This window comes from Balaenoptera ricei, chromosome 4 (assembly GCF_028023285.1).
Source record: "Balaenoptera ricei isolate mBalRic1 chromosome 4, mBalRic1.hap2, whole genome shotgun sequence".
NCBI lineage: Eukaryota > Metazoa > Chordata > Mammalia > Artiodactyla > Balaenopteridae > Balaenoptera > Balaenoptera ricei.
The window spans coordinates 101,228,989-101,250,266 of record NC_082642.1 but is presented as its reverse complement, the minus strand read 5'-3'; the positions used below and the strand labels follow the sequence as shown (position 1 = coordinate 101,250,266).

General features: G+C 38.3%; 1 protein-coding gene and 1 non-coding gene across 5 annotated transcripts in view; both read left to right on the top strand.

Moving 5' to 3' along the window:
• GRAMD1C (GRAM domain containing 1C) overlaps positions 1-20,549 on the top strand; it is a 95,986-nt gene extending 75,437 nt beyond the window's left edge. For 3 of the 4 annotated variants that reach the window (XM_059921108.1, XM_059921110.1, XM_059921111.1), the window contains 9 exons: positions 2,678-2,815; positions 5,507-5,625; positions 7,065-7,207; positions 7,977-8,080; positions 9,425-9,601; positions 10,717-10,774; positions 12,510-12,620; positions 12,841-12,946; positions 18,841-20,549. In XM_059921108.1, the coding sequence (XP_059777091.1) occupies positions 2,678-2,815; positions 5,507-5,625; positions 7,065-7,207; positions 7,977-8,080; positions 9,425-9,601; positions 10,717-10,774; positions 12,510-12,620; positions 12,841-12,946; positions 18,841-18,921 (1,037 nt within the window). In that variant the 3' untranslated portion in view covers positions 18,922-20,549. The remainder of the gene's footprint in view (positions 1-2,677; positions 2,816-5,506; positions 5,626-7,064; positions 7,208-7,976; positions 8,081-9,424; positions 9,602-10,716; positions 10,775-12,509; positions 12,621-12,840; positions 12,947-18,840) is intronic. The other variant, XM_059921109.1, reaches the window with a different exon arrangement.
• Positions 2,286-2,387, top strand: LOC132365661 (U6 spliceosomal RNA). The gene has a single exon (XR_009503184.1). It is a non-coding gene; the product is annotated as a U6 spliceosomal RNA (small nuclear RNA).
• Positions 20,550-21,278: the final 729 nt, after the last annotated feature.

Sequence of the window (21,278 nt, the reverse complement as noted above, 5' to 3'; positions counted from 1 at the left end):
GAACAAAAAAAAATGTGAGCAGCAAAATAAATGATAATACTGCATTATAACCTAAAGTATAAAATAATTATTCATAAGTCCAAACTGATACCAATGATTGAATAAATATATAAATCGGGGAGCAAGCACGAGTCTTCCTTACAGAGTTCCAAATAATATATGTAGATACTCCCCCTTCCGGGAGGTGGAGCTTAATTCTCCTCCCCTTGAGTATGGGCTGAACTTAGTGACTCATTTCTAACAAATAGAATGTGGAAAGAGGAAAATAATACTTTTGAAGTGGAGAAGGCTGCCAGACACCCCCAAGTGATCAAGGTTAACATCATCGTAAGTCATGCTGATATGTGTACACCCTGAGTTTGAGGAGAAGGGTACTTCACCTCTGTGGTATTCTTCCCCAAAATCCAAACCCCGGTCTAATCATGAAAAAAAAAAACCCTCAGATGAACCCAAATTGAGGGACATTCTACATAATACCTGACCTGTACTTTTCAAATGTATAAGGGCACTGAAAAACAAGGAAAAAGTGAGGGACTGTCATAGATTGGAGGAGACTAAGAAGATAACAACTAAATTCAACATGGGACTTTGGGTTGGGTTCTTGAACAGAAAAGGACATTACTGGAAAAAATAGGAATAAAGCCTAGTTTAGTTAATTGTACCTCTAAAATTATTAAAAAATAAAAAGTTTAAAAATAAGATTGCAAATTTAAAGTCCTATAAATAAAAGTAGACCCTAAGATTTTTTGCGTTTTCCATAGTCACTTATTCATTCAGAAAGTTATTTAACACTTATTGTGTGCCAAACATGTAATGTACTTAGGTGTTTGAAATCAACATGATCCCTGCTCACATAGAACTTAGAGTCTAGTGCAGGAGAGAGACAATACACAAGTCACTAAGCCAATAAAAATATAATTACAAGTTGGGATAAGTTCTGTGAAGGTGATGAGCAGGATTAATAGAATCACCTGTACTTGTTTGCTTTCTTTGTGAATACATGAATTATTTTTACAATGAACATGTAGTACTTCTATGTCAGAAAAAGCTATTTCTCAAGCCTAATTAGGAAGTTGCCTCACAGAACCTTAGTTAATTGCCTAGTTTTGGTGATTCATTTCTATGCCGAAGGAGCCATTACTTGAAATTGCAGTGAATAGCTTTTGCCTACACATTACAGGGAGAAGGTAAATCAGCATCTACCCGATATCCCTAAGTTCTTTGCACCTGTAGCAAAATAGGGAGACACAAACCATTTCATGAGGGAGAAAAACCAATAGCTGGGGTGAAGGCAGAGCTAGAAGAGTTTTTCTGATTCTTAGACCACTATCTTTTACTTTAAGTGACTGCTTCTCATGGCTTAACATGGACAGATGCTTGACACAGATAATTCTTAGAGCTTGATTTGTGAACTATGGGGAGCTTTTGTCACAGTTGTCATTCTGTACTGACAGGCATAATCCTTGAAATAATAAATAATCCCAGTCCTGAAATCATTAAAATTTCACATTGGATTGCTTTACTCTATTTCCTTTATTCTACCAGGCTCCTATTCCTAGATGTCCTTTTTTTTTTTTTCATTTCCTTTTAATTCTTCTAAGTTAAACTCCTTGAACTATAAAATAGAGGTTTAGTTTGTGTGCTCTGGAGCTACAGTGAATTCAAATTCCAATTCAGTCACTCACTAGCCACAGAGCTTCAGCGAGTTTCAGCAATTCTCTCAGTGTCTCAGTTTTCTCATCTGTACGATGGAGATGAAGATGTTAATACCTCTTATCTCACAGGATTGCTGTGAGGATAAGACGAGTGAATATTTGTAACGTGCTTAGCACAATACCTGCCATATGCTAAGCACCATAGATTCCTGGGCTCTTTTATGCAGTGTTTCCAGGGAACATGAGGAGAGGTGAGCAGATGTTGCTTCTTCATTTGCTACCAGGAGTTTTCAACATAATTATCGCTGTCAAGTTCTTAGAAAAATGTAATATTCCGTTGGGCTTTATTTAGTTTTGAAGAATACTTTTCAGAAGGATTTCTTTTAAAGTGTGGTATTGAGAGTAAGTAGTGGATACAGTGGTACTTGTCTTGGGGGAGTGAGCTTTAAGTCAAGTTTGAAACACTGTTCAGGCTAGTAAGTTAGTGAGTGCAGCAGATAGATATTTGAGTCATTCATGACTTAGTAATTACTGAATGCATATTCAGAAATAGGACCTGCTATTCGCTGTGGTAGATACCACCCTATGTGTCTCAGTACTGCCCTTGTCACTCTTGAAATATTTTTTTGAGTGCTCGCTTTGGCAGCACATATACTAAAATTGGAATGATACAGAGAAGATTAGCATGGCCCCTGCACAGGGATGACACAGAAATTCGTGAAATATTCTTTTGAATGATATATTATAGGAGTTTGATATTCAAGTTAAATATTTCTATATCTTTTGGGTTTTGACTGAACTATTGATCATATATAGTTTAATTACTATATACTATTATGTATAGTTATACATAGTACATATGTATATAATACCAATTTAGAGTTTTAATAGTGTCCTGTAATGTGCTGATCATTGTAATCACATTTAAAAAACATTTTGTGCCCAAAACAAACAAAACAAAACCTTGAAATTACCTTTCCCTGATTTCTTCACTTTTTGTTCCATGTTTTTTGTTTCCCCAGAAAATATTCCTGAGAAAGATCTTCGTGGAAGACTTTATATCAACCGTGTTTTTCGTATCAGTGCTGAGAGAATGTTTGAGTTGCTGTTCACCAGTTCACGCTTTATGCAGATATTTGCCAGTTCTAGAAATATAATAGGTTGGTCTTGTGTTCTTATCTAATGATAAATTTGGGAGAATTTTATTATCCTTAGAGGGTTGAGCCTATATTAATTGATTTATGTTGTCAAGGGGAAAATTTAGACAGGCTTCCATTTTATTTTGGTGATATCTAAACTAGTGTTTAGGTGTTTTGGCTAAAATCACATGTAAATAGTATAATTGTCCAATTAGTCAGGTCCTACCTACAATTAAGTTCAGACCCTTTGAGAACTAAAACTCCATTTATTTATTAATGTGGCAGTTTACTTGGGTTGAACCACCTTTAAAATGGTTCTACTGTGGAAAAATTGGATTCTAGTAGAATATAAATTGGTGCAATTACTTTGCTAAATGGTTTGGCAGTATCTACTAAAGCTGACTCAACAATTCTACTATTAGGTATATATAACCTTCAGAAATGGGTACATGTGTACTCTGAATGACATGTACTGCAGTGTTCATAGCAGCATTATTTATAATGGCTCCCAAACTCAAAACAACCCAAATATCCACCAATAATAGAATGGATAAACAGATTGTGTATGTTCACACAAAAGAATACTGTATAGCAATGAAAAAAAAAAACCTGCTACTTATAATAATGAGTAAATCTTACTGATATTCTGTAATATTAAGCAAAAGAAGCCAGACACAAAACAGTACATACTATGATTTCTTTATATAAAGTTCAAAAACAGGTAAAAGTTATTTAGGGACATAAAATCAGCATACTAGTTAACTGCTGTTGGTAATTGGGTCGGTAAAGACTGGGAGGGGGCTTCTGGGATGCTGGTAAAGTTCTCTGTCTTGATCTGGGTAGTGGTACACGTGTGTGTTTTCTCTGTGCAAATTCATGGAAATTTGAGATTGCAGTGTCTATGGTCTACCTTAATGAAAATACCAAAAAAAAAAAAAAATTCCAGTTAGGAAGTTAGTTATAAAAAAGATTTTATTGATTATGTATTAAAAGTTCTATTTTGGTAAACATCTCAAATAAGCTTGTAGTCAATTTGAAATTGAATTTATCCTAAATATTTCAAGATATTTTAGAAACTTTGGGAGCATGTGGTTCAGCTTGCTATATAAAATTAGAAATCAGCAGTAGCAGAGATCCATATAAGCTGAGTCATTTGACATAGTTAAAGAGAAAGTTATTCTACAATCAATTTAAATATAGTTTATAATTTAGCCATTTTATTAACGATTAGATGTTATTCCTTTATTTGAAACTTTTATGTAAACATAATTACATATTCATGGATTATATCATTGATATAGATTCAGTTGTAAAGAGTAATTTTTCCTTATTATTTATAGTAGAGTAGCAAAGCAGTTTCTAATTGATAGCTATTGAGTCTTGTGATTATATTAAGAATGTCATGTTTTTAAAAATCATTACTTTTTTCAGTTCTTCCAGTTTTTTAAAAAAATTTATTTATTTTATTTATTTTTGGCTGCATTGGGTCTTCATTGCTGCGCACGGGCTTTCTCTAGTTGCGGAGAGCAGGGGCTACTCTTCGTTGCGTTGCGCGGGCTTCTCATTGCAGTGGCTTTTCTTATTGCGGAGCACGGGCTCTAGAGCGCAGGCTCAGTAGTTGTGGTGCACGGGCTTAGTTGCTCCGCGACATGTGGTATCTTCCTGGACCAGGGCTCGAACCCATGTCCCCTGCATTGGCAGGCGGATTCTTAACCACTGCGCCACCAGGGAAGCTCCAGTTCTTCCAGTTTTAAAAATGTATAATACCTGAGGGATATAAATCTTTCTTTTCACTTAGTAGCTTATATTTAACTTATTATATCTGTTCTGAATCTATTTTGTATCTTCTTGCCATTCATGTCTACCTGGAGAACTATGTTTTAGGACATTGATGAATAGCAGCCAGATATACTAATTGCCTAAATCCATTGTGCCAACAACATTAGCCAGCTTAGTCAGATCTTTGAATAGAGTTCATGATGCTGTTACCTATATTTTCCTAGTGTTCGGCTTGTTAAAGGACCTTTGTTAATGTATGGTGCTATGTTCTAAAGATATATTTCCGTTCAAAGTGTGTCTTTACTCACTGTGTTGTTGCTAAGTAAATAAAAGAGAATTTTGACCAAGATCTTGCCATAAATGCAGACAGATTATTCTATAGCTTTCTTCATATAGAAAAGGTTACATAGTTTATTTACATTCCGTTGCTCCCTCCTTGATTAAACATCTCGGCGGATAAGCAATTAACACTACATGATTCTCATCGACGTGATTTCCCCACAAGTTGGGATCAGATCATATTGCTGCATAATTCAAGGTCTTGTCCTCAGTGATGGAAATGTTGAAGTGTTCTATCTCTGTTTAATAAGGCCAGCACCGTTACTTCTCTTCATAGGTACTGGGGACTTTATAAAGACGCCTACTGATGAAATGACTTTTAATTTTATCTTCTAGAGAAAAGAAAAAAGTTTTTTAATAGACTACAATTTAGAAGTAAATGGATCAGAGATGGGGCGTATGTCACATACAAGAAGAGTGCCTAACATGTGATTTTACTCTTGTTTAATGTTAAACTAATAACACAGTTATAAGGAAGTTAGGATTGGTCAAAAATAAAAATTGAAATAATTCAAAAACTCCCTCTTTGATTCCATTCCAAGCCATACCCCTCAAATTTCTAGAACTAACTCTTTTTATATTTGCTGTGATTAGATGTAGTATCTACCCCTTGGAATGTAGAACCTGGAGGTGACCAACTGAGAACCATGACCTACACTATAGTCCTTAATAATCCACTAACTGGAAAGTGCACCACGGCCACTGAAAAGCAGGTATGTCTATGCTGCCAGTATTCCAAAAGAATCGTGCATGTGGGAAGAGGGAAGATGCCTATCATAGGTCCTAGTCACCAATTTACAGGACAGTTTCAACAAATAAACAGCAAGGAAAAAAATAGAGGAGAAACTGTGTACAGGTTAAAAGAGATTTAAGAGGTATATCAACCAAATTAACTCAATCCTAACTCAGGCAAACCAACTGTAAAAGGGTATTTCTGAGATTTAACGAATTGTTCATTTTTATGTGCAATAATGGTATTGTAGCTATATTTTAAAGAAAAGAATATTTATCTTTTAAAGGGATATACTGAGGAATTTATAAAGAGATATACTGATGTATTTTTGGATGAAATTATGTTGGTATCTAGGGTGTCTTTTAAAAGTAATCTAGTCAGGCAGAGGATGGGAGTAGAGGGAGGGAACATGGGGAGAGGTACAGATGAAACAGGACTGGGCAGGAGTTAATATTGTTGAAGCTGGTTGATGAGCTTTTGAGGGTTTATTGTATAATGTTCATTTCTACTCTTGTATATGTTTGAACTTTTCCATAATAAATGGTTTTTAAAAGAACACTACTGGAATCTGATTTACTGGATCATGTCAAGGGTTAGGGCCAAATAACTAGATGGCTTCTGTGACATATGAGGAAGAGATTGTAAGATATTTAATGCTCTGTCTACTGTGTGACCAGCATGGCACTGTCATACAGTGGGGTTTATGTTTGGCCAGTTTTTGTTGACATATAGTATAACTGTTCTGCAAAGTTAGAAAATATTTATTAACATCTGAATTAGTTGTGCTATCATAGTTTTTGTCCGTCAGTGTTCAAAAGGACTTAAATTTTTTTCTTCCAAAGATTTTCAGACATTTAAGAGAAGTTTTGTATTTTGAATTGGAGAGTCTTTGATAACCTTAGAGGATGGGCAGAATCGGTAAGGTGAAAATGAGAAAGATTTGACCAGCAACCACTTCTGATCCTGTTTAGGGAAAGCAGTGTTTTGTTTGGTTGTCTCCTTCCTTCACATTTTTGGTGAAGGGTGGTTTTGTTAAACTTTGATGAATTTTAGGCTGGGGTCCTGGCTTTGTTCAATTGAATTTTGAATTGTTTCCCTACCAGGAACATTTGCAATTCTTTATAAATTACTAACACACACGAGAGATTATGTAGTTCCTTTCTCCTCCTCATGCCTAAAAGAAAGGAAAAAAACAATTATACAGTGAAATGACAGAGAGGCAGCAAATACTATTTCTGCAGGTCCTGTCTCAATTCATAGATCTCACAGCCAACATGGTGACCCTTCTGGCTCTGTATATAAGCTTCTCATGTTTTTTGTAATTTGTGAGAAGGAATTCTAGTATATAGGCTCTAAATTGGCGAGGAATTTGATGTATTAAACATGTACGTGCAAAAAAATTTAATCTTATTTTGACAGAGACTGTATAAAGAAAGTCGGGAAGCACAATTTTATTTGGTAGATTCAGAAGTGCTGACACACAACGTCCCCTACCATGATTACTTCTATACTCTGAACAGATACTATATCATCCGATCTTCAAAGCAGAAATGCCGGTTGAGGTGAGCTGCTGTAAATGAGTGTTTTAGTCAGGACAGGCTACACTGTGTGCTGGTAACGTATCAATCCCGAAATCTTAGTGGTAGCCTTACACAACAAAGCTTTATTTCTTGCTTTACGTGTCCACCGGCAGTCCGCAGAGGGGCGGGGATCCTTACTCGAGGACCCAGGCTGATGAAGGCTTTGACCTCCCGGGGCTGCACAATCCAGAATATGTGTCACTTCAGTTGCCACTGGAAGAGAGAGCTGTAGAGCCGTGCTCGCAGTCCAGTGGCCAGAACTGGTCACAGGACCCCGTTTAATGGCAAGGGGACTGGGAGACTTGAGGAGCACGTGGTGGGCGCGGTAAACAGCTCTGTTGAGATGGGAGACCAGAAATGTTGGCATGTTAAAGGTGGTGCTGGGCCATCACACAATTGGCCTAGTCTCAGCTAATGTAGTGACTTGCAGCTAATGTATGACCACTAGAGATTTTTTATACGAGGCATTTAGGAAATTTAAAATTTATTTTGAGCCTTTGTTGCTATTTACGTAAAGAAAATTCAGGGTTAGAGAAAGGAAAGAAATAAAATGCCAAGTTGATGAAATTTTAGCAGCGCCCAGTAATTTTTTAAAGAATTCATTATCAGTGAACAATTTTTTTTTTAATAGTCTTAATGACTTTGAATCCTTTTGGCTTTCCGCTGAATTCATTCCTACATCTAATTGTAATGTTAATAATATAATTAAATTTTGTAAATTAAATATTCTTCTTTCTTCCTTATCTATTAGAGTTTCAACAGATTTGAAATACAAAAAACAACCATGGGCCGTTGTCAAATCTTTAATTGAGAAGAATTCCTGGAGTTCCTTGGAGGACTATTTCAAACAGCTTGGTTTGTAAATTTCTTGATTTATCTATTTTCGTAAAAATGGCATTTATTAACAGGATGGATGGATTCTTCATTTGGATTCATAGCAGGAACTGGTAGATGATGTTGGAATGACTCCTACTGAAGTGGTTCCAACTACTCCACTTGGAATTTCAAAACTTCTAATTTTCATTGGTCTACCAAACACTTCTATAATGCTTATGATATGCCAGACGTTGTTCTGTGTGCTTTATAAATATCAAGTCATTACAACCCTGTGAGATATAAGTACTGTTATTTTTTTTTTCCATTGAAACACACAGAGAGGTTAAGTGACTTGTCCAAGATCACACAGTTAGGAGCTGTCACACTCCCTCCCTCTGTAAGGAGCCAAGGAAGCTAACTGCAGTGAGGGACTGGGTAATCCAGTCATAAGTATGCACTTGTGCCCACGAAGGTCTGGAGCGTCCTCAGGCCCACATCTCCCTTACCAATGCAGCTCTCTGGGGTTTACGCAGGCCCACCTAGCAATGGTACCATGTACATGTGTGGTTTTGGTGGAGGTGGGTAGGTACTAGACAGGGGAGGTGATGTAGTTCTGTTTGGATATTCCTTAAAATATACATGAGGAAAAAACATATAGATACATATGTGAGCATAATTAATTTTAGTTAAAGAAAAGGTGGTGGCCAATCAACTCAGGGTAATTTAAGGCTTCATCATCCAGCTTGTTGATTATTTATTTTCCTTGTTTCCTTGTCTTTGGTTATTTCATGATTAAGCTCCAGATCACTAGAAAAATGAAACTCAAAAATGAGTTTGGCCACTAGATAATGAACTTCTAATGAAAAATCTGGTGAAGGGAAAGGTTAAAACAAATGTGAAAAATGAGGTTTTTATTGACAGGTTGTTTGCAGATTTTCTTTACTAGTGCTTCCTTTTTTGCAAACCCTCATTGTAAATTAGAACTATTATATGCTTCTCCTTCCTTTGAGATTGACAATCAAGTACTATAATCTATCTTGGAAATCTTTCTAATGATCCAATGTAAGTGGGTTGTTTCCATAACTGAAATCTCTACATTAATACTTAATATAGCACATGGCAAATTTGCTCTGATGATCCTGTCATTAATTAATACAGTTCATTCTTCCTAGAATAATGCAGCCTCATTATGGGATCATCGTACGCTCCAAAACTTTTCATTAAGAGTAAAGTTTGAATCTAGGCCATAAGAATCTGAGTAATAGTTAAAGAAAGTTACCAAGGTCTAAAAAAAAGCAAACTGAGAACAAAACAACGACCAACCCCCCAGTATCTTATACTTGAGAAGGTTTCTCCACTATCTAAAGATTTTTTTCTTCTTAGAATCAGATTTGTTAACGGAAGAATCTATGGTAAATCAGTCCATTGAAGACCCTGGAAAACTTAGTGGCCTACGAAGGAGAAGGCGAACAGTCAACAGAACAGCAGAAACAGCTGCTAAACTTTCTTCTCAGCGTTCTTCTGGAGACCTGGGCTTAGATGCCAAAGGGGATATTACAGGTAGCTGTTACCTGGTAAACAGAGATGAAAGTTTTTTTCCCTTATAAGTTTACTTTATATGAAGCCAAATATGCCTCTTGTTTATAAGACACGTCAGTTAGGAGGTCTCCCTTTCTCCTCTCCTTTTCCAATAATGTTTGTCGAATGAAGACCAATATATAAGTATAAAGGAGCAGTTACAAAATGGCAGACATGTGGCCAGTAGAAGTATTTTACTGGGCCCACATGGTATTTTAAACCTTGGACATTTTTATATAGAGTCTCAGATCTGGCAGCCCTGGACCCACATCCGTTCGTAGCAGCAGGTGGTTGGAGCTTAGTAGCAGCTGCCCCATTTGACTGAGCGTGCACTCTCCCCAGGTCACCAGTCCCCACGACTCTTACCCTATTGCTGGATGCTTCACTCACTAACTTCCTGCCTAGCATTTGTACACAATTTGATTTCTACCCTTGAATCTACTACCATGTTTGTATGCTTTTAATCCTTATGTACTGTCAGGGCCAGCCCAGCAAAATTGCAGAGATAGAAGTTGACTTTTATTATCTCTACTCTCAATTTTGAAGACATCTTGCCCCTACTAACTGTTATTCCCTCCCTCTCAGTGCTATAAAGCTGTCATACCTTCTCATCCTTCTACATTATCAAATCCTTTTCTAAGGTTTACATCTTAGTGTGAATATGTTTTTCTACCATTTCAACTTAATAGCTCTTTAATTTTGGAATTTGGCAACAAAATTTGGGAAACAGAGAACAGGTGAGGATGATTAAAAAAGGTTTTTTTTTAAGGAGGGAAGCATTATACGTAAAACTAGTTCAAATATTATTTGCAGAGATGGAACTTAGCTAGAGATCATACATGATATATTGAATTGCTTGTTTAATTTTAGAACAAATTAATCTGTAATATAGGCCAAATTTGCAGAACTGATATAGGGTTTCTTCTTGTAGATTTGTTTACTAATACTCAGGATATCAGAAGTCAGAAGAGGGGTGCAGGGAATTCACTGTAAATCACTTTGTCTTTACAAATAACTTAAAAAACTTCTTTTCCAGTACTTTTCAAATGAAATTAAACAATCCTGATTCTAATACAGCCTTTTTTTATAATTTGCAGGAAAGAAAAAGGAAATTGAAAGCTATAACACCGTCCTTATTGTGGTGATGAGTATTTTGTAAGTATTTGTGTTGAATGCTTAGTTTGCTTGTGCCCTCACTTATCTTTTAATGGTTTCCAAAAGAATTTGAACATATTTGTATATTATTGTATAGAAATTACCACAATTTGACCAATTTTGGCCTTCAAAAACAGTAACTTTATATGCTTCAGTCTGATAGTTTTTGAATGATTTTCAGAAGAACTGTTAAATTCGAGGGAATACCAAATACACGTTCAGTAAATGTTTTTGTTTTTTAAACTAATCTGATTTGTTTCTACCATCATAGATTTTTAGGGAAGTACCATAAATTTAAAGGGAATATTTTTATATGCAGGCTGATGAAATCTCAACAATGCTATTTTACTCTGCTTGATTAGACCAGTGGTCCTTACCCTTTACTGTGCATAAGAATCACTTGCTGAAATACAGATTTCCCAGCTCCAGTCCTACAGATCGAGTCAGTGGGTCTTGAGTAGGGATCAGGAATCAGTAGTATTCTAAAACACACGTGCAGGTTATTCTGATGCAAATAATCTGAGGATTGTAGGGTGAGAAATACTGGGGCAATTAGTCTGAATCTCAGAGTGTTCTACTGGAATCTACTCAGCCAGTCGTATTTAGACTACTGTTATCTCCATGGCTGTACTTGGATCTTAGGTAGTCCATCACATTTAATTGAATTAGTTCTGACTGGATGATACACTCCGGGTTTTGGAATGAAGTTCTTATATCAGCTGTTTTTTCTAATTATAGATTTCAGAACATACAAAATGTTTGTTGTGCCTTTGAGTTTTATAAAAGGTTTTCATATTCTGCTTCCATTGGTTTGCTGTGACAATTTTGAATAGTAAATATTATCTGTGATCTTTTGTATTACTTTGTAGAAGATTTACAGTCAGATGTTGAAATGTTGATCTATACCCCATTTCAGTGACACAATAATTTCATAGATTTGATTTTCTTGCTACTACCTTAGTTTTCATTCAAGAAAAATCTTCTTCTGGATGGGTAAAAGTGAATACGATGTATTTTTAAGGGCAAGTCAATATTTTAACAGAAAAAATAAGAGAGATATGATGCCACCTATGTATTTGCATGTATGTGTAATGAGATACGTTCATTCACTTGAAATACTATTGTGAGAACCAACAGAGTAAGTTTATTTAGCAGGTAACGTTTTATATATGATCCAATTAATGTATGTTTGGGATTTGAAATTTTGTCTAAGTTGAACTAGAAGAAATTTCTGCTGAATGGTGATTTTGTGAATGTGAATTTGTTTTGGCATCTGCTGTGAATAAGAGGTACATCATGGTCTATCTAAGATCAAATCCATATTGATCTTTATTTCCTTTCTGAAGTGCAGTATTATGTATGTATAATTGCTTAAGACAAAAGCACCCGAAAATAGATCTTGAAAGCTAACATGGTAGATTTCTAAGCCGGTGGTCGCACATCCACAATGGCTGGGATTCCTAGCAGAGAAGAGACGTCAGGGACAATCCCAACCTGCTTATTTGGGGACTTTATTGTCACTAGTTATCTTCTAACTGTTCCCTCAACATCCACTGAATACTTAAAAATAAGTATTTCATACAATAAAATGGGGTAATTGATTTAAATAATAACAATAATTGGAAACTGGTCTGGATAATATACATTTTTGAAGCTTTTGTGTGTCTACTCTGCATTAGCAACGCTTTAGGTCTGAGTAATAGTGGATTAACCAGGTCTGATTTGCTCTGCCTAGTTTGCTGTTGCTGGTTTTATTGAATGTGACGCTGTTTCTGAAGCTGTCAAAGATAGAGTATGCTGCTCAGTCCTTTTACCGTCTTCACCTCCAGGAAGAGAAATCTGTAAAGTAAGTCTTCTTCCCTCGCAACCTATTATGTCAATAATTCCTTTGCTGCAGGAAACTTAATTCCAATTTTAGAGATTTTGGTCTGCCAACTATTCTCCAGTCCTAAACTTTTTTGTTTACTTTTGTGTTTTATTTGCAAATTTATAGGGCACTGATGATTTCTAGAGACGAAAGCCTAGAAGCTATTCCCTTGATCTTTAAGATGGTATTTTTCTTTCAGTTTAGCCTCTGATATGGCATCAAGAGCAGAAAATATTCAAAAGAGCAAAGATCAGGCCCATCGCTTAAAAGGAGTGCTCCGGGACTCCATCGTGATGCTGGAACAGGTCAGCACCTCTGTGTACCATGTTACTTAGTAGTCATCTCAGTGAATCAGCTGCTCCTCTGGTTGTGAGAGTATTTACTGTACCAATATTGAAGAAATCCCCCTCCTAGAGGCACCTACCCTTGCCAGTTTCTGGATTATACATTTTATAGTCACTTGTACTTTTTGTTTTTAACAAAATGGGAACGTACTGTACTTACCTTTGCATACCCTCTTTTTTCAATTAGTAATATATTTTGAAGATGTTTCCCTATCAGCTTGTATACATTTACCTCATTCTTTTTTTTTTTTTTTGCCAGGTTTGAGGGTAAGGATCATGAGTTCGTGTCAGATTTGAGGTGCTTTTTTTTTTTAATTTATTCATTCATTTATTTATTTTTGGCTGTGTTGGGTCTTCGTTTCTGTGCAAGGGCTTTCTCCAGTTGCGGCGAGCAGGGGCCACTCCTCATCGCGGTGCGCGGGCCTCTCACTGTTGCGGCCTCCCTCTGCGGAGCACGGCTCCAGATGCGCAGGCTCAGTAGTTGTGGCGCACGGGCCCAGCCGCTCCGCGGCATGTGGGATCCTCCCAGACCAGGGCTCGAACCCGTGTCCCCTGCATCGGCAGGCAGACTCTCAACCACTGCGCCACCAGGGAAGCCCACCTCATTCTTTTTATTCGTCCTTCTATATAAAATTTCATGCTCAATATCAGCTCTTTTTATAGAAGTGGTAGATTGCTCATTATTTTGTTTTATCCATTAACCATGCTCCTTATTTTGTTTTTAATCTATTAACCTACTCATTATTTTGTTTTTATCTATTAACCATGTATCATGGAGATACTTCCATATCCTCTTCTTTTAACAGCTGCATAGAATTCAACTGTGTATATGTGGCGTAATTATTTTACCAGTTCTCCATTGAAGAATGAACATTTAGGTTGTTTTGGTGTTTTGCTGTAAGCTTTATCTCTTGAACATAGTGTCATCAATGTGTGCTGCTCGGTTCTATGAACCAAAACTTAGGATTCCCTTTGAAAAATGAGGACTAATACTTCCATTATAATATAATACATGTGTACTTTTCAAAATTGAAAAATAGAGAATAGAAGAGAACCTACTAGCATTCAGACATAATCACTTTTAACATTTTGTTTTATTTGCTTCCATCCTTTTCTTCTATGCATTGGTTTGTTTTTTAGAAGATTCAATTATTGAGCATTTCTTAGAACATCATGTGGGGCGCTAAAGGTGCTTCCACTAGGCGCTCTTCAGATGCACAGTGCCTGCAGTTAGTAACTTTCTCCTCCCCCTCAGCAAGGAGTAGATCATACTCTCACTTTTCTCCTCATCCTCTCCACTCATTTCCTGCTGACTCTGAACTCATGACCGTGCCTCAAGGAGGAAAGAGACCCTCCCTCTCCTTCTATAACCAGATCTATAGACCTTCCCGTCGCTGCACCCGTCCTGTTCTGCACTCCATTAGAAGCATCGCTCTGCCTGTGGGACGCAAGTCCCAGCACGAGCTGGCAGGAGACTCCGTCCACCCCTCTAGCTTCCCCATCTTCAGACTCCCTCATTCAGCTGGATCTTTACCATCAGCACCTACCCTGCTCTCTTATCTCCTACATTAAAAACCCGCGTCATCCACATCCTTCTCTATCTGCTCATCTATCGCTCTCCTCACTTTCACAGTCAGGCACTCTCAGAGTTGCCTACTCTGGCTGTCACTATTTTATCCTTTATAACTCCTTCACTTTTTTGAGGTTTTATTTTCACCAAAGTCACTCGTTCACATGAAGAGTTAACTTGTTCTACAGGGTTGTTTCAGAAAAATAGCAATCCTGGTATCCTCTTCTCCATTTCTTTCCCAAAGACAACAATCTAACTCTCTTGGTGTATTCTTCTGGTGTTTACCTCCATATTTATAAACAACAAGCATGTGTTGATACTTCTTGATTTTTCAGTCTTAGACGTTATCTTTTGACTGCCTGTTACGGAGACTGGGATTTTGTTTTCTTTCACCTCTTCATGCTCCCATTTCTAATCCCCCATCCTCCAAAGGAAGTTGTAATTTTGGTTAGATCAGTATTCAGTGTTGACTTTGTTTTGATTAAGTTTACTGTTCTGAGCTGAGCCATAGAATGAACCGCGGCTACTTTTTCTTACCCCTGAAATTGTCTTCTTATTACAGTTGATTATTTTCTTGTATTGTTTATAAGTGTTTCATGCCCTGATGCTCTGTCTCCTCTCATCATCTTCGGTCACCTCAGGTTTTCAATCCATGGAGCCTCTGACGGGCTCCAGGCAGGGCCGGTGGCCCTCTCTGCAGGTGCACAGCTATCATCTTGGGGCTCCTGTTGCCCATCTCCTGTTTCCCATATCCCATGTTTTCTGCTTTCTTGGTTTCCTCCCTCCTTTTAATGGAGCATATCCTCTAGTAGCTTCCTGAGAAAGAGGGTATGGAGGTAAATATTTTAAGACTTCACCTGTCTGAAATTTTTTATTCTGTCCTTCACCTTTGATTAATTGTTTGGCTGGGGATAGAATTCTAGCTTGGAAATAAGGTTCCTTCAGAACGTTGAAGGCATTGCTCCATTGCCTTTTGGCTTCCGGTGTTAACTACTGAGAATTCTGAGGCTGTCAGATTCCTGATCCTTTGGTCTGGAAACTGGTGCCCTTTTGTCCTGGGATATACTGAGCTATCTGGCTGATGATTTTCCCTCCTCCACCTTCTCTCCCCTGACTTTCTATAGCACCTGTAATCAGGTGTCTGCCTTCTGTTGGACAGGTTGTCTAACCTTACCTTTTCTTTCCAGCTTCCATCTTTTTGCCTTTTTGTTCTACTTCCTCAGAGATTTCCTCAACTTAATCTTCAAATTCTTTTACTGAGTTTTTCAGTTTTTGCTAACAAGTTTTTAATTTCAAAGAGCTGCCATTTCTCTGGATTTTCTTTTTTAATGGCATTGTGAACTTTTTAAGTGGCCATAATATCTTTCTCTCTGACCATATTACTGATAATTAAAAAAAATTATTTTTCTTCTTCTTGCATACCCACGTTCCAGCAAGGTCCTTTCCCCCTGTTTTGATTTCTATCCTTAGGGTTAGAGGATTCCTTTAGATGTCTGTAGTCCTTTGCTGCCTGCTTGTGTGGATCCAAAGTTCTTATCGTATGGGTTGGGCTGGTCTACCCTGAACTTCTTGGTAGATCTGGCTGGGCCGTTGGCTAAGAAATCCTGATGTCAGTATCTTTTTTTTTTTTTTTTTTTTTAAATTGTATGTGTTGTAGGTCAATTAATATTTATTTATTTATTTATTTATTTATTTATTTATTTATTTATTTTTGGCTGTGTTGGGTCTTCGTTTCTGTGCGAGGGCTTCCTCTAGCTGTGGCAAGCGGGGTCCACTCTTCATCGCGGTGCGCGGGCCTCTCACTATCGCGGCCTCTCTTGTTGCTGAGCACAGGCTCCAGACGCACAAGCTCAGTAGTTGTGGCTCACGGGCCTAGTTGCTCCGTGGCATGTGGGATCTTCCCAGACCAGGGCTCAAACCCGTGTCCCCTGCATTAGCAGGCAGATTCTCAACCACTGCGCCACCAGGGAAGCCCTGATGTCAGTATCTTTAGGTCTTTTCTCTTGGACTGGTCAGTTTCCACAGAGAAGACTTTTCCAGTCTCCTCCCTGAAGGACTAAGGGCTGGCTGCCAGCATTTTAGGTGAGTGAGAGTAGAGAGATCGAGGAGGGCAGGGCAAAGGGATGATCTCAACGTGCGGTATACACGTTTTTGTATAATCCCCATTTTGGGTATGGTACTGCTATCTTTAATGATGTGTTGGTATCCTCCTGGCCAGACTGTCAGAGACCCTCTTTTTTATCCTCTCCAGAAAATAGGACTTTAGACTTCTGCCCAGGTAGTAGGAGAGGCCACATGTCCAAAAGTTCATCCAATCCTTCTTATTTCAGTCCCTTCCTCTTTATTCCCATTTCCAGAGATGCCTGTCAATTCCTGAGGCTTTAGAGGATTCTTCAGGGTAAATTTGGTTGGTTCTCAGCTTTCCCTACTGTTAGCTTAGGATTCAGCGTTTTCAGGGCTGCTAAGTAATCCATCCGCTATCCAGTTTCCAAAGTTGTGTTGCTGTTGTCGCCTTTTCTGTTTTCCTCTGTCCTTGTGGACTTATGTCTTAAAAAAAAATCCCTTTACCGTGCTTTTGGTGGTGTTTCAGGAGGGAGCAGAATTGGATGCCTGTATTTAATCCGCTCACTCACTCTTCAGCTCACACTGCCTTGATTTCTTCCCTCATATCTTCCACTGATACTGCACAAGCTAAGCTCCCCAGTGACCTCTGGCTTTTAAAGTTAATATACCTTTTTTTTTTTTAAGTTTTCATCTTACAGTGCCAGCATTTGACAAAGCTGACCATTCCTTTCTTGAAATGTATCTAATCTTCCCTTCTTTGGAACCATGGAAAAAAACACAGCTTTATTGTGATATAATTCACATACCATAAAATTCACCTTTTAAAGAATTTTTAGTATATTCACAAGGTTGTCCCACCATCACCACTATCTAATTCCAGAGCGTTTTATCATCCCCCAAAGAAGCCCTGTACCCATGAGCAGTCATTCCTATCCCTCACTCTCTCAGCTCCTGGAAATCACTAATCTACTTTCTATTTCTATGGGTTTGCCTATTCTGGACATTTCATATAAATGGAATCATATAATATACGGTCTTTCATGCCTGGCTTCCACTTAGCATAATGTAAAGCTGCTTTTTGCTGGTTAAAAAAACCATCTCCGCTACCTGACCTCGTCCTCACCCAGTGCTGCAGGTTTTTGCGTTAGATTCTCTTCCCTTCTCCTTTACTGCCCTCTAGGTGATCTTAGCTGCTCCCCTAACTTGGAATACCACATGCGGCAATGGCTCCCAAAGCATGTCTCTCACCCTGACACCTCTTCCCTGAGTCCAGACTCATACAGCCACTTGCTGACTTGGCGTCTTTACCTCGAGGCTAACAGGCATCCCAAACTGATCATGTCCAAAACAGAATTAAGTTTTCATCTTGAGCCAAACCTAGTTCTCCTCTAGTTGACCTAATTTCAAAAAATGATACTACTATCCTCCAGTTGTCCAAGTGAAAAACTCCATACAGTGTGTAAGTATATATTTATCTGTGTAATTACTCGTTTTAGTTCTGAGTCCCTCACTAGTCTGTAAGCTCCATGAAAGCAGGGACAGTGCCTATTTGGTTCACCATTGTATACCCAGTACTTAGCACAGTGCCCAGCATGTAACAGGTAAGCAAAAAATATTTGTTGAATGATTGAACGAGTGAATGAATACAAAAAAGAATAAGACATAATTCTTGCTCTCAAGTTGTCTACAGTTTTATTAGAGAAATCAGATGTCCATGTGTATTGTTAAAGACTATAAAAAAAAGTACAAAATTAAGCGTCAAAGTAAGTAGTAAAGCGTTAGGAGTTTAGAGGCAGGATGATTAGGGAAAACTGCATGGAAACAGTGGGGATGGGTAAGTTTTAGATAGGTGAAGATGAACATGAGCATAATAGCAAGTAAAGGCCTTGCGTGGAACTTGAGTTGTTTAGGGGATGGTGGGGAGACCACTGTAGCTTCAGAAACCATTTCAGAAAACAAGCCCTTCACTTTGGATCATTTGATGAATAGACTTATTGGGAGGTAAAGCACACAGTAGTACGTTGTAGGAAGAAGTGCAATACTACAGCAAATGAAAAGAACGCTAGCAATCACACTGACAGATAACTGAAGGAATCAGGTGTTTTATAGTTAGTCTTTTATTTGGGCATCAGTATAGACAGAATTTTATTAAATGCAAACTTTTGGCATACAAATAATCAGAAAAATTTAAACAATCTGATTTTGAAAATTTTCTTTGCAGTTGAAGAGCTCACTCATTATGCTTCAGAGAACCTTTGATCTACTAAATAAGAACAAGACAGGCATGGCTGTCCAAAGCTAGTGATCTTAAGGACCAAAATTATAGAGATATGTGGAACCAAAAGAAAACGTCTTGAAGAAAACCAGAGGGTAAAGGATTTGAATTGTCATAGGAACATTTCCATATTTTCTCATTATTTGTACTTCTAATATGAACATTCTTTTTAATAACATTTATTGGAGAATTAGTCTCTGATGGCCTTAAGAATCCATCCTTTCATTTCTTATACACAATTCTAAGCTGTGAATTTCTCCAGTGAAGCGTGAAATATATTGTGGATTTGAATTTCTATGATACAAAAAGAAAATGAGACATTCTGAACTGAGTGGTATGGCCTCATTTTCACAGTGAGATTTGAAGTTTGACGCTTTAAGTTTATCTGTTAGCACAGAATCAGTATGTGTCCAATAGGCTGCTTTCACAGTTGCGATACATTCAAGAGGATAAAGAAGACAGTAGAAGAAGAAATCTCTAAATCATTACTAACTTTGAAGGATCAGTTTTCAGGCATATATTATAACATTTATAGGTTCGTGTACTGTAAATATTATCAATACAATGTCTTCATTTATTTAGCATGTAAATTCAATAGTCAAATCTTTTGAATCTGCATGTTGATGATTATTATCTGAAAGGTTCTTCAGCCATGTGGTATCTTTATGAAAGAAATAGGTGTTTCTTCAGGTGGCTCTCAGAGGTGAGATTATTTTGCCTCTTCATACATCATATGGCAGAAGAGTCAATTTTGGAAAAGGAAACATGTAGGATACCATCTCTCAAAACGAAGAACCATGCTCTGAGTTTTAAAAACTAGATGATTATGTTAAAATCTGCGCATTTTAGTGACAGATCAAATGAATACTTGAACTAAGCTTGGCTTCAGCTTAGCAAACTTTCATGGTGGAAATGAGCCATCTGTTTGAAAATATTATAATTTGTGGACTACTTTTCAGTAGCCACGTATGGCTTCATTTACTCATTCACATGTGTGGCTTTAGGCAGTCAGTTGTAAGCCAGACACAAACTTTAGCTCTTTAAGAAAGACTTTGGGGGGCATTATCTCCCAATATAAGTGCACTGACAAGTTGTAAATCAGACATGAGCTTTGGCTCTTCATTAAAAGTTTTTAGGCGTATGTGTCTCAATACAAGTGATGTCTCTGGAACAAGAAAAGAACAGTGCAGAATAATTTGTATATATTCTTACTGCTTGAATAATAATTGCCTTTAGTTAGATGTCTCTTTTTTGCCCAGAGTCACCCAAGCCACGTGGGATTGCTAAAGTCATTTTCGAGATGCCCATAGAGAATGAAATTATTGACTGGATTAGAGGAAAAATGGGTTTCTCTGGGTGAATCTCAACTAACCTACCTTGGGATACCAGTGTACCTACCTGGAGGTTTTTGATAAGGATTTATGATGTCTGAGCAAGAGTGACTGGATTGTAAACTTGAAATCTTGTTCTCTGTTAATTTCACAAAAATGGTCACTGACAAGCTGAGTATTTTTGTGATATTTCTTGAAAACCTGTACTTCATAAAATACCTCAAAGAAAGTTACCAAAGCTAAGTTGCTTTATAAATTACGACTAAATATGTATGCAGAATTCAATTAATTGTATTTGAGCCTATGTAAATTGAATATCAATAAAACCCCAAATCTCTGAGTTGTTTTTCTTCTTTTTCGGTCATACCCTCCCCAAACTAGAAAGCCTGTTTCTGTGAAAACGTATACATGGGCCTACACCCTTTAAAAAAATTTTTGTGCAAAAGTGAAACCCAAAGAGGACTCTCATCTTAGGGCAGTTTCATTTCAAATATGCAGCTTTCTGGAGCAAGAGTACTAGATAGGCCTTTTGGTCTCATGTAGAGACTGCTGGCCAGAAATAATGAAAATGAACAAGTTGGATAATTAACAGAGCAGGGACAGTGACCTGGGCCTTTAAGAGAAGGTTAGCGAATTTGGGGGCGGTACGTCGGTAACATTCTGCCGTGGAGATCTCCCCCAACGCCTGTTGCTGGCGTCTGAACGAAGACCTGCCGACCCACGGGTCTCACATTTTTAGGAAACTCTCAGGGGTCCAGGTTTCCCGTATTTCCGCCTTCGCCGACCCGAAGGCTCGGGAGGCTGCCCTGCCCACGCGCCGCCCGCAGGCACCCGCGGGGCCGGGCGGGGTCCGGGCGGCTGTCTCTGGGGCGGGGCGGGGCGGAGGTGCGGGGTCAGCCCGGCGCCCAACAGCCTGGACCCGCTGCCGGAGCCCGGCCTTCGCCCCTCCGCTCCCCCGGGCGCCAGGGCCGCGGGCCGGGGGAGGGGCCTCGCCGGAGGGCTCCGCACGTGCGGGCGGGGGATGCCCGGCGCCGGGGGCGGGGCACCCGGAAG